The following is a 13,628-nucleotide window of genomic DNA, read 5'->3' on the forward strand; positions in this document are numbered from 1 at the left end:
TTGGAAAGCAGAAAGACAGCTTGAGATAGTAGAACGAAGAGTATCAGTTATAGAAGAGAAAGAGTGGAAGATCTGTAAGTCGACTGCATGGAAGTGACAAGAAAGATTAAATTAAGTAATAATAGCAGAGATGGGGACTGGTCAAAGAGAAAGAAAGAAAGAAGAGGGCTTAGGATAGAACCTCAGGGGACGCCGTTTTGGAGAGACCATGATGGAGAGATGTGGCTGCAGAAAAACAGAATAAGTTCTCTCTGAGAGATAAGACCAAAGGCACTGGCTAACAGAACTAGAAGGTTATTACCGTTAGTGCAGTGACGCACCCTACAGAAACTAGTGCAAGTCTGCCTGAAAATGTTCAAATAATTCAAAATTCTCTTGAGTACTTGTACTAATCCGAACATGGCATTGAAAAAAGCTTACACTACCCCAATCTCACTGAAATGACATGACCTCTGATCTACCCATCAATCTGTGAGGTCAGCCAACCTGATACATATGTCATGGCTTGGCCGAGATGTCTTTGCCTATGTCTATTTCATTGACTTTGCAAGCTTGTCTAGTTTTTTGGTTTGAAAAATCTACTCACCCTATTTGCATGCCGTATGCAAAAGCAAATGTGCAAGTATCCATGAAAGCCCAAAAAGATCAAAGTGTGTGCGCACAGCATGCCCCATAACCAAAACAGCCCTGAACCTTGCAGAAATTGAAGAAAACTGCTTGTTTGATGACAACTACTGTACAGTCGCCACCTGTGCATGCTGACAGCTACAGCCTCTCTTGGTGGTTGATTTAAATCTGAGGATCCACAAGAGATGGTGATCAGAGATCGGATGACCCCAAGTGGCTGATGGAGAATAGCCTTCTCCTACAGATACTGCCACGGTCCTAGTAATATTCCCTAAGCCATACTGCTCATGGACTGCCAAGGCCATACTGCTCATGGAATGCCAAGGCCTCCTAGTAATATTCCCTAAACCATACTACTCGTGGAATGCCAAGGCCTCCTAGTAATATTCCCTAAGCCATGCTACTCGTGGAATGCCAAGGCCTCCTAGTAATATTCCCTAAGCCATGCTGCTCATGGAATGCCAAGGCCTCCTAGTAATATTCCCTAAGCCATACTGCTCATGGAATGCCAAGGCCATACTGCTCATGGTATGCCAAGGCCATACTGCTCATGGAATGGCAAGGCCTCCTAGTAATATTCCCTAAGCCATGCTGCTCATGGAATGCCAAGGCCTCCTAGTAATATTCCCTAAGCCATACTGCTCATGGAAAGCCAAGGCCATACTGCTCATGGAATGCCAAGGCCATACTGCTCATGGAATGGCAAGGCCTCCTAGTAATATTCCCTAAACCATACTACTCGTGGAATGCCAAGGCCTCCTAGTAATATTCCCTAAACCATACTACTCGTGGAATGCCAAGGCCTCCTAGTAATATTCCCTAAGCCATACTGCTCATGGAATGCCAAGGCCTCCTAGTAATATTCCCTAAGCCATGCTGCTCATGGAATGCCAAGGCCTCCTAGTAATATTCCCTAAACCATACTGCTCATGGAAAGCCAAGGCCATACTGCTCATGGACTGCCAAGGCCATACTGCTCATGGAATGCCAAGGCCTCCTAGTAATATTCCCTAAACCATACTACTCGTGGAATGCCAAGGCCTCCTAGTAATATTCCCTAAGCCATTCTGCTTGTGGAATGCTAAGGCCTTCTAGATATTCCCTAAGCCATGCTGCTCATGGAATGCCAAGGCCTCCTAGTAATATTCCCTAAGCCATACTGCTCAGGGCATGCATGCCAAGGCCTCCTAGAAATATCCCGTAAGCCATACTACTCATGGAATAACAAGGCCTCCTAGTAATATTCCCTAAGTCATACTGCTCATGGCATGCCAAGGCCTCCTAGTAATATTCCCTGAGCCATGCTGCTCATGGCATGCCAAGGCCTCCTAGTAATATTCCGTAAGCCATACTGCTCATGGCATGCCAAGGCCTCCTAGTAATATTCCCTGAGCCATTCTGCTCATGGAATGCCAAGGTCTTTTCGTAATATTCCCCAAGCCACACTACTCATGGAATACCAAGGCAGAATGCCAAGACACCCTCGTAATATTTCCCAAGCCATGTCAAGGCCTCCTAGTAATATCCCCTAAGACATGCTGCTCATGGAATGCCAAGGCCATACTGCTCATTGAATGACAAGGACATATTGCTAATGGAAAGCCAAGTCGTCCTAGTAATATTCCCTAAGCCATACTGCTCATGGAATGCCAAGGCCTCCTGGTAATATTCCCTTAGCCATACTGCTCATGGAATGCCAAGGCCTCCTAGTAATATTCCCTAAGCCATACTGCTCATGGAATGCCAAGGCCTCCTGGTAATATTCCCTAAGCCATTCTGCTCATGACATGATGCCAATGCCTCCTAGTAATATTCCCTAAGCCATACTGCTCATGGAATGCCAAGGCCTCCTAGTAATATTCCCTAAGCCATACTGCTCATGGAATGCCAAGGCCTCCTGGTAATATTCCCTAAGCCATTCTGCTCATGACATGATGCCAATGCCTCCTAGTAATATTCCCTAAGCCATACTGCTCATGGAATGCCAAGGCCATACTGCCCATGGAATGCCAAGGCCTCCTAGTAATATCCCTGAAGCCATACTGCTCATGGAATGCCAAGGCCATACTGCTCATGGAATGCCAAGGACATACTGCTAATGGAATGCCAAGGCCTCCTAGTAATATTCCCTAAGCCATACTACTCATGGAATGGCAAGGCCTCCTAGTAATATTCCCCAAGCCATACTGCTCATGGAATGCCAAGGCCATACTGCCCATGGAATGCCAAGGCCTCCTAGTAATATTCCTGAAGCCATACTGCTCATGGAATGTCAAGGCCATACTGCTTATGGAATGCCAAGGCCTCCTAGTAATATTCCCTAAGCCATACTACTCATGGAATACAAAGGCCTCCTAGCAATATTCCCTAAGCCATACTACTCATGGAATGTCAAGGTCTCCAAGTAATATTCCCTAAGCCATACTGCTCATGGAATGCTGAGGCCTTCTAGCAATATTCCCTAAGCCATACTACTCATGGAATGCCAAGGTCTCCAAGTAATATTCCCTAAGCCATGCTGCTCATGGAATGATGCCAAGGCCTCCCAGTAACCTTCGCTAAGCCATACTGCTTATGTCATGCCAAGGCCTCCTAGTAATATCCCTTAAGCCATACTGTTCATGGAATGCCAAGGCCACCTAGTAATATTCCCTAACCCATTCTGCTTATGGAATGTCAAGGCCTCCTAGTAATATTCCCTAAGCCATTCTGCTCATGGAATGCCAAGGCCTCCTAGTAATATTCCCTAAGCGATACTGCCCATGGCATGCCAAGGCCTCCCAGTAATATTCCCTAAGCCATTCTGCTCATGGAATGTCAAGGCCTCCTAGTAATATTCCCTAAGCCATTCTCCTCATGAAATGCCAAGGCCTCCTAGTAATATTCCCTAAGCCTTATGGCTCATGGAATGCCAAGGCCTCCTAGTAATATTCCCTAAGCCTTATGACTCATGGAATGCCAAGGCCTCCTAGCAATATTCCCTAAGCCATTCTGCTCATGGAATGCCAAGGCCTTTTAGTCACCATTCCTGAGGCCATTCTGCTCATGGAATGCCAAGGCCTTTTAGTCACCATTCCGTAAGCCATTCTGCTCATGGAATGCCAAGGCCTCCTAGTAATATTCCCTAAGCCTTATGGCTCTTGGAATGCCAAGGCCTCCTAGTAATATTCTCTAAGCCATTCGGCTCATGGAATGCCAAGGCCTCCTAGTAATATTCCCTAAGCCATTCTGCTCATGGAATGCCAAGGCATGTTGGTCACCATTCCCTAAGCCATTCTACTCGTGGAATGCCAAGGCCTGCTAGTAATATTCCCTAAGCCATTCTGCTCATGGAATGCCAAGGTCTTTTCGTCATATTCCCCAAGCCTTCACCAAGCTACACTGCTCATGGAATGCCAAGGCAGAATGCCAGGACATCCTAGCAATATTTCCCGAGCCATACTGCTCATGGAATGCCCAGACTTTGTAGTAATATTCCCTATTCCATACTGCTCATGGAATGCCAAGTTACTGAAGGCAATCCTGCTTACTGAGCATCCAGGTCACCTTGGATTATGCTTGAAGCACAGTGCTCATGGAATGCATAGGATTTCCCACACTTTGCGGGAATGTGCACTGCTCCAAGAACGCTTGGACAGTCCCATAACATTCTGAAATCCATCTCATTCCCAGCATGCCTATGGACACCCCCCACTCCATGCGGCTAAAATCCAGCCCATGATAGAATGTCAGAGTCCTTTAGCTCCATGCAGCAGTCTCTGTAACATATTGGAAGCCACAATCCTACGTTGCTGAAAGTCAGACCTCATGGATATCTCCCCGCACCACCACACCTCTGTATACTGTTATGGAAGCCATGCTCCTCGTAGGGCTCCTTGGCCACCCCATACTGTGTTCCAAGCCTTAACCTTCACACAGCACCCGACCATCACGTACCTTGCTGGACAGAGCGACCATCACAGAACCCTCGGTCGGCATCCTCCATGTGCACTAGGACGTTCAGGAAGTCAGTCACCTCAGCGGCCAAGCTTTTGGTCCCAATGCCTTGGTTATCAAACTTCATTCCTGAAAAGCAACAAACACAAGAGGGGCAGTCAGAGGAGATAGAGCATTCAAGCGAGCGGAACCCATGATAGCTACAGAGACAAGAGGAGCGGACGAGCAAGAGATCGTAGACATAGATGACGGGTTGAGGACTAGGAAGGAGGTCAAAGCTAGCCTTAGGCAGACTGAGGTGAGACCACAGGACTCCCTTGGCTCATGGAGAGGAGAACGTTCTCCTGTACTGCTCCCAGATGTTCTGGGGTGCTCTCACGGCCCTAGCAAGGCGCTCCTCTATGCCGGCAGCTGGAACTATGCCAGGGGGAGTGCTAGGCACACACGACTAGGTTATTCTGAACGCCTTTCATGTGCTAAAGCAATGGAAGCGCATGATACAGTTGCTGCCAATTCTGTAAGTGTCCTGAGACTGTACATGCATGTTATAGGAAAGGGTATCTCCCAGACAGTAGCCGTTCACGCCCTCTCCCCCGATTTCCGCTGCAATCTGGCCCATACTAGGGAAACCAGACACATGTAAGCCTGAGGGTATCAGGTAAAAAAAATCGCGGCAAAATGCTGTGGTTTGACCCAGTAAAGGTGTACCCCATTATACCATTTAAGGGGAGCAGGGGTTTCGGGGGTGTCCCCCGCTACCCTTAAATGGTATAATGTGTCCAGGGGTTGCGGGGGTGTCCCCCTCATCCTTTACATGATTGTGGTGGCAAAACGACAGCATTTTTGCTGCAATATTTTGTATTCACAGCAGTTTTTGCCGCGATTTTAAGACATGGAACCGCCTGAGAAGGGCAATCAAAGTAACCCCCGGGACGACCCCGGAGACTTGCCATTCCCCAATCCCAATCACCCCTCATTTTCTCTCGGTTTGCACCCAGTTTCCGGGAGCTGGGCTAGTCTCCTAAACATGTAAGCTTTTCACATTTATAGCATTGATTTCTGCTCCAGGTTTTGAATCCAGCGTGCCTAAATCTGGTAGCAAATGGCAATGCAGGGACCACTGGAACCAAGCAACCCCTGCGGCCTTCACACAATCTGCCCAAGAAGTCAGATGTCCTGGTGTACACTCTTCATTATCCCCGGAATCTCACTCCTCAGGCGGGATGGAATGGGGCAGACTAACAGTGGAAGTCACTTCTGCTGTCTTTGAAGAAGGTAACTTGTGGGCAAGGCGGTCCCCGTGCCCCCCTTGCCTGTATCCACCACGCAGCAGCCAAACGGGGGGCCGCGCCTTTCGGGCACAAGAGTTCCCGTGCCTTGAGGCACCAGAATGTATTTAATAACTGTTATTTGCCATGGCGTGAGCTGATTTGTCTCCAGGTGTTGAAATAATAGGAGTTATGAAGGCCCAACTCATTGGGTCTCCTGTAATTGCCTTTGGTTGTAAGGCTGACTCGACCCTGCCAGGATTTGAGCTTGGGCGCTGGAGGGCACTGAGCAGGAGATTAACAATGAGCAATCTTGCCAGCTGTTTTACCCTATTGCGCCATCCCGACAAAGGACTAACGTCATACTTTCTAATGTTTCCCTTTCTGAGGCTCTCCTTATGTGTGGTGTGCGTGGTTCTGCTAATTGTAGAATCGCAATTGCTCGTAATCGGTTATTTATAACGCGCTTCATACCCAGAGGTTTCTAACCCCGGACCCAGGGATCGAACCTGTGTTGCTCTGCGTCGTCTTGCTTCCAAGGCGAGCACGTTGCCCCTGAGCTATCCTCCCAAGACCAAGGTTTTACGGCTGTGCTTATTGTAATATTGTTGCTATGATTGTTGTAGATTGACATTTCTGCTTATGATGGAATTTTGGCAGTGGCCAATGTGGACTCGTGCATGTGCTCACTGTGGTGCTAAGGCTATGCTTTTTGTGGGATTGTGACTGATTAATGGTGTGCAGTTTGGTAGCACCTCGGATCCCTTAATCTCTTGATTTCATGAAAACCTTGCAAATATCTGTAACCCAACAGCATGGATGCAAGAGCGCCTCCTCTGGTCAGGCTGTGCCCCAGCATGCCGATAAACACTTGCATACGAGCACAATATAAATAAAATATCAATTCAGCAGTGCAAGGAGAGAGGAGTAGGCTTCAAGTAGAACACACTGTTAGGTGGGCACATGGCTCTCCACAGCCATTCACCCACTTAGCAGGCCCCAGTAACCATGTGGACCACACCTACATGGATATGCACAGCAGCTGAGTGCAATCTGGGCAAACACAAGTGAGACCTGGTCTTTCCCAGAACACCTGTTCCTCCCCTGGGGCAGATTTAAGGCAAAGGGCCCCGTGGGCAAGGTTGGCAGAGGGCCCTGGGTAGGCTGAGCTTAGGGTGGGAGGAGTTAATGGCTGTCCCATGGGCGACATGGATGCACTTTAGGAACATATGTTGCATGTATTGTAAGTTCTCTTTTCTACTAGTCAAGTTGTGTGTTTAAGGGTGTGATTGAGGCTGGACACAGCCTGGTGCCCTCACCAGGCCTCTCAATGTGTTCAAGTGGAAAAGTCGCTTTCACCTCCCATCTTTCAAAATCTTCTGCTACCCTCATCCTCTTCCATAAGACCCTCACTCCTTTTACCCCCCATTCTCTACATCGTCCTGCTGTCCCCCATCCTTCTCACCTTCCATCCACTACTCTCATTAGCATCCGCCCACTCTCCCCTTTCCCACAAGCAAAACGGCGCTTGCCATAGCCAGCGGTGGAAATGGAAAAAATGGAAAGGGGGATCCCACAAGGGCCAGGGTGGGGGCGGAGTTGGAGGGGGGAGCTGAGTTCCGAGGGGGGGTAAGGAGGGGAGTGGCATTTGAACTACGCTCAAAGGAAATGTTCCAAATAATAGTTTAAATATAGGGCAATTTATTTGCGTGCGGCTTCTTTCAAAACTCCCCATCTGTGCATCGATTCCACTTGAAATCACTTCCATGGCAGTGGTGCACTCAAAATACTGTACTAATGCAGTGATTGCTAGTACATTAAGATATCCATAGACACGCTCTACAGTAGAAGGTTACCAGGGTAGCTCAACAGGTTGAGAGAACATTGGTGAGAAGTTATATATTAAAAACTGCTTAATCGTATGACTTTTTGCAATTCCGTACAACAAACCAAGTGCTATAAAATGTGTTTGGCGAGAGCACAGGTTGGGCAAGTCGCTTGCTTCTATTCAGGGCAGAGGTGGGGGTATTTCTGCCCCTGTAGTGAAAATCAAAAGTTGTCACCCGTGAACCCACAGTTTAATTTGGTAATAACTGCTGTCAGCACAATAGAAACATGCATTTGTGATTAATCAGTTTGACAAGCATAAAACATCCTTATAAATATAACATGTGATGAAACACAAATGAAGGGGCACACAAATGACAGGGTATTTGTGTGGTAGTCGGACAAAAAAAGAAACGTATTTCAAAGAAAACTAGTGAATGCAAGTTTAAACCACATTTTTGAGGTTGGAAAATATATTTTTTCTATAAAAGTAGAAGATGAACATTTGGAAAACCATAGTGTCCCAGCATGTAGAAAGCCTGCTTTTAACAGTGATGGCCCCCACCCCCGTGATAGTCATGGTCCATTCATTCCCGTGCTGTCACTTTCAGACTAAAAGAAAGAAAACAGACTGAGCCAATACAGTCAGCAAATGCGCGAGTGACGGCTGGGGAAAGGAGGACAGCGCAAATGAGATCACCGAGCCTTGGTAAAGCCTGGTCAGGGCTGAGGCAGGCCGTGTCCGAGATCCAGCCAGACATCTGATGCCGGATCCAGGGCCCGGCAAGAGCCGGCCCATTGCCCAGCCCTGGCCAATTAGTCATCCCTAACAATAAAAATGGTGTACCTTTTATTTAACATATATACATAAACTGACATAAGAAAAAACACAAACCCAGAGCAAAAGCGAAGCAAGACAAGTAGTGTGGAAACATCAAACCACCAATCTTTTCATCTGCACTCCGCCTTTCTATTTCATCCATGCCCCGTCAAACAAATTACACACCCATTCACCTTGCATATCCTCTCCCTTGCCACCATTCCTATTTACCACCATTCCAGCGCGCCCCCACTATGTCTTCATGGCCTGGCTGTGGAGAGTCGAGGATGACGCCTCCTCGCCTCTGTGAGGACTGAACTTCAGCACACTCCTACAATAGGCTTTTGAACAATGTGGCTGAACAATGTGGCTCATACCAGCAAGTCACGGCCAAGGGACTTGGGTCCGGACATCTTGTTGTGAAAGGCAGATCCCCCCAGATTACTCAAGCATGGAATGGGACATTTTGTGCCTTAATACATGTCATTTGAAGCACATTTTTAATTGAGTTGAGGATGTGTAGGTACGTGACCAGGTAACTTCCTAGCTGAAGTTGGTACAAACATCATGTATTAATGCTTAGGTTTGAAGACCTAAAATAATAGTCAATTGTTTAAGGATGACTTTAAGTGTTTGCAAGTCAAATGATAAACCAATCTGACAATGCACAGGTCCTTGTAGAAACAGGTTGATCAATAAGCCTATGGAGTCATTTTGTTTTGAAGCCCAAGTGTCCTCATGTGTACCACTTCTGTTTGCAGTTTTGTGCAAAATGTTTCCTGCATGAAATTGTGATTGTTTCCATCACTTAGTGGAATAGTTAACAGTAAAACACAGGTCAAATCGCTTTAATGTGTCACTTTTCCACTATGTGCCTAAAAAAGTGTAAATGACACCAGCAATTTAAATCCTGTGCATCATAAAAAGTGGTAGTACACGCTTTTATCGCCACTTTTTCCACCCCACTTGACATAACACATTACCCCACATGATTGTACCTCTATTTTCCCCATCCTGAATGGAAGTTAACAATTTCCAGCAGGCACATTAGGGGATTTTTTGTAGATTCTTATTAAAGACACAAGGTGAATTAAAATACATGAAAGGGTCACAGTTTCACACTGCTTGCAGCTTATTCTGTACCCCCATTATATCTAATCTTGCAACAATCATAGCTTATTAAACCCATATAGAATTGTAAAAAAGAAGCATTGGCAAAGCTAACAGTTTGGACTTTTGTGTAGGCATTTGCTAGGCATTGATATAAAGGAACTACCTGGCCATAAAACAGCAACAGCTGGAAAATGGAGCGATTATCTGTGCATATGATTGCAGTACCTGGTGAATGCCTATCTAATATCTCAAGCCAAAACTGTTGGCTTTGCAAATGCTTGTTTTTAACTAGACTTCAGTACAAGGGACAGACATGAATCAAGCAGCTAAAGGCACACTTTGTTAAGACTTTGTTATTACACCAGCAGCCATGTATAGCTGCAATTAAGCCATGAACTCTCAGCAGGCTGCTTAGAAAAACATGGGTTGGTTAAAGCTTGATTTTACTTCTTGACAGAGTGAGCTCAAAGAGATCCCAGCTGGATGTGTTTTGGGCGGGGAGCAGCAAGGAGTCGGGGGGGGGGGGAATGAGTATAGGGATTAGCATGCCCATGGACGGCGAACGGGTGGGTAAATAACCAAACAATACCCAGAAGCTGTGTGCCCCCTCCTCATATGTAATCTCCCTCCTACCTGTACTCCAATGCAATCGTTTTGGCTTATAGGTCAGTGCCACCTATAAGCTAAAACCATTGCTTAAGTGCCACCTAATAGCCCAAGCTAAAAAAGTACCACAGTAATGGTCACTGTCATTCACCTGTTAACATCATTAATCAAACGGATGTGTTCAAAACCCAACTAAAAGCCTACCTCCTCGCCTCTGAGTTACCCTCTTAACCTACCTCTCCTCAGCCTGTTAGCTAACATTTTTCCCTCGTCTCTAACCTGCCTCTGTCCCTCACTTCCTCTGCCTCCACTCTAGCACTTCACTGATCATGGTCACGTCCCGAGCACAGCAGGCCGTACTGCCTACCTGCACTTAAAAATGTCCAATGTTGGTTGTCCTTCATCTAGGTATGTCCACTTATCTATTGTCCCCGGTGACTGTTCCATTTACTCCCCTCCACAACCCGGTCAGTATGTCCCTCAAACTCACTCCATTGTAAGAAGCTCACTGCTTCCCGGCAAATCTGATTTATTTTCTACTGTATGTTCTTTTGTGATCAAAAGAGCATTTTTCCTCAGATAAATAGTCTGCTGCTGAGGCTGTTAAATACATATCTTGCTGGAAGGCTGTGCATCCCGGGCTGTTTGCCTTTGAGAGGAGAGAGGCAGAGGGTGGGGGGTGGGGCGGGACCTGTGGGCTTTTGTCCCTTGCCCAACTATAAAATGTGCCTCTGTTCCTCCCATGCAAACGGTACTGGTATGAGGTATAAATACCAGTAACATAAGTGAAAAGAAACCTGCAGAACAGCATACCTTGGGATGCAGCTATCCTAGGGCACAGCCATAGCTTGTCGCCGGGCAGGTAAGTGGCCAGGTTCAGCTTCCCACCGGGCCGGCAGTATTCCGGCAGCGGCAGCCACGCGTTGAGATCCTCAATCCTGAAAGAGAAAATGACAGGTGGAAGCAATTTCTCAGAGGAACCAGACAATATGGGTTGCTTTATACCCCCCCAAAAATACAATGACTGCCCTGGGTGCCCTAAAATAAAAGGGGTGCCGTGGATCAGGAATGAGGTGCTTATAGTTCTACTTGAAATGCATTTTGTTGGTTTTTATGTGTTGGAGTAGAATGAATCATTATTCATCTTTCCACACAAAGAAAGAATCAGTTGACCGGCTTAATTAAAGCTAAAACCATCAAATTGCTTCACTCATTCACAATTGAACACTCCAAAAGAATGAAGCTGGGCTCCGCAGACCTGCACGATGCCTCTGGCGTGCACTCACGCTCTCCACATGTTTGCTGTCTTCCAGCCTTTCCTTCACCCTATGACCACTTTAATAAGAGAGGCCTATTTCTGTGATCAGGATCCCTGCCAGCTGGACATGAGCCTGGAACGAAAGGATGTGGATGCAGATAATCCCTCAGCCACCTGCCAAGAAAAAGCCGAGCTAGGAGCAGCACCGGCAAGCCCAAACGGGGCGCAAACACCGCAGCAGCGCATTGGCGTCAATGGAACGATAGCAACCCAGAACCAAGTCCAGCAGCGGCGACCCAATTCCTAACCCAGCCCCAGCAGCATAGGCCCAAACACGACATCAGCCATCCTCTGCTTCCACCCAACGACAGCGACTAAAGATCAACCGCATTAGCAGACATGTGTGCCCAAACCTAGCCCTGTAGGAGCAACACAAGCCCAATTCCAACAACTAAAACAACAACTCAACCCCAACAGCAGCAACTGCAGCTCAAAACGAAGAAGCACACATAAGGCAGCGGTAAGTCAAGCTCAAGCAAAACAAGGGCACGCGTAGCCCAATGCAAACAACAGCAACTTAAACAATACAACACTAACATCAGCCACCCTCCACTTCAACCCAACGACAGCGACTAAAGATCAACCGCATTAGCAGACATGCGTGCCCAAACCTAACCGTGTAGGAGCAACACAAGCCCAATTCCAACAACTAAAACAACAACTCAACTGCAGCTCAAAACGAAGAGCAGCAGCAGAAGTACACAAACACACAAGGCAGCGGTAAGTCAAGCTCAAGGAAAACAGGGGCACGCATACCCCAATGCTAACAACAGCAACTTAAACAATACACTAACATTAGCAACCCAATCTCTAATCCCAGAGTGAAAACCCCAATACCAGAGCAGCAACTACAGAAGCAACCCAAGGAATCAAGTTATTCCCTCTAAGAGACCTGAAGGGTTCAGGTCCACTCAAGGATTTGGGGGGGAGTGCGGAACAGACAACCCCCCCCAAACAAAAACAATGAAGGGATACAAGGACCTTTGGTCACCCCTCTACCCCCACTTGTTATAAACCCCGGGGCGCCATTGAAGTCCCCTGACAGTCTTCAACCATGCTGGAATGAGAATAATAAACAAGACTCATTGCAAGAGCAACATCAGTCTCCATGTTGAGGGTATTTGTGTGCTAGCACACTTAGGGGATACATGTTACCCCTCGAGACGGCCTATGGACTCTAAGATAGATGCAGATCAAAGACCAGTAGCCATAGGAAAAGGGCACACATAACCGGCTAAAGCACGGCTATAGGAGACAGACTGAAAGCAACAAGGAAGGTACAGATGCCGAAGCATGGATAGAAGATACGGAGTAGAAGTCACCTGGAAGGGTCAGGTAACCGAACATAGAGATTAGGAGAGGGCCTTGGTTTTCAAGTGGTGTTGCCTTCAGTGAGCCAGGAATCCCATTACTTTATTATTATACATGAAGCAACACTACCGCTAGTTAAACCCAGAGTGAGTGCATTGTCTCGGGAGGATAGCTCAGGGGCAACGTGCTCGCTTTGGAAGCAAGACGACACGGAGCAACATTGGTTCGATCCCCGACTCTGCGCTTAGAAACCTCTGGGTATTAAGCGCGTTATAAATAACCTATCATATCATACCCTGAGAACGGAATCCCTTTCAGGATCTGACAATGTAATATTTAGGACTGGCAATTGTAACAGATTAGGCACTTTGTGATTAAATGGGGTTCACAGGAGCATATCCTGGGGATCAGTGGCAAAGCGGGGGTTTAAGCAGTCTGCAGGTTCAGCACTTGACCACATTGTTCCCCAGTGTTTGCCATGCAGCAAAGAAAAGAAAAATAAAATAAAATAAAAGGAAAATAACCCCCCAGAAGGATCTGGGGAAAAACTAGTAAGAGCAACAGAGGTTCCCAATGAGAGAAACACATAGTGCTTCCGACTAAATGGAATGATGTGAATAGACATCAAAAGGGAACACATTGCGATGAAGACATTTTAACGTTTTAATGTATACACATCATGTTGCATATAAATACGAATAATAATGTGTCAAGCAGATGCACGACCTATGTGTGAATATGACGACTATGAGGAATACAGCACAAACAACTTTAAATGTTACAAATACAGAAAAAGAAAAAG

The 13,628-nt window shown here is 46.7% G+C and overlaps 1 protein-coding gene across 1 annotated transcript in view; it reads right to left on the reverse strand.

Moving 5' to 3' along the window:
* The window catches only part of HR (HR lysine demethylase and nuclear receptor corepressor), a 410,325-nt gene that overhangs the window by 95,740 nt on the left and 300,957 nt on the right, over window positions 1-13,628 (reverse strand). Inside the window, exons 14-15 of the mRNA XM_069617740.1 lie at window positions 11,011-11,135; window positions 4,564-4,692 (exon numbers count right to left, since the gene is read on the reverse strand). Of these exons, the coding sequence (XP_069473841.1) occupies window positions 4,564-4,692; window positions 11,011-11,135 (254 nt within the window). The remainder of the gene's footprint in view (window positions 1-4,563; window positions 4,693-11,010; window positions 11,136-13,628) is intronic.

Source organism: Ambystoma mexicanum, chromosome 10, assembly GCF_040938575.1.
Source record: "Ambystoma mexicanum isolate Mex_15411 chromosome 10, UKY_AmexF1_1, whole genome shotgun sequence".
Taxonomy (NCBI): Eukaryota; Metazoa; Chordata; class Amphibia; order Caudata; family Ambystomatidae; genus Ambystoma; species Ambystoma mexicanum.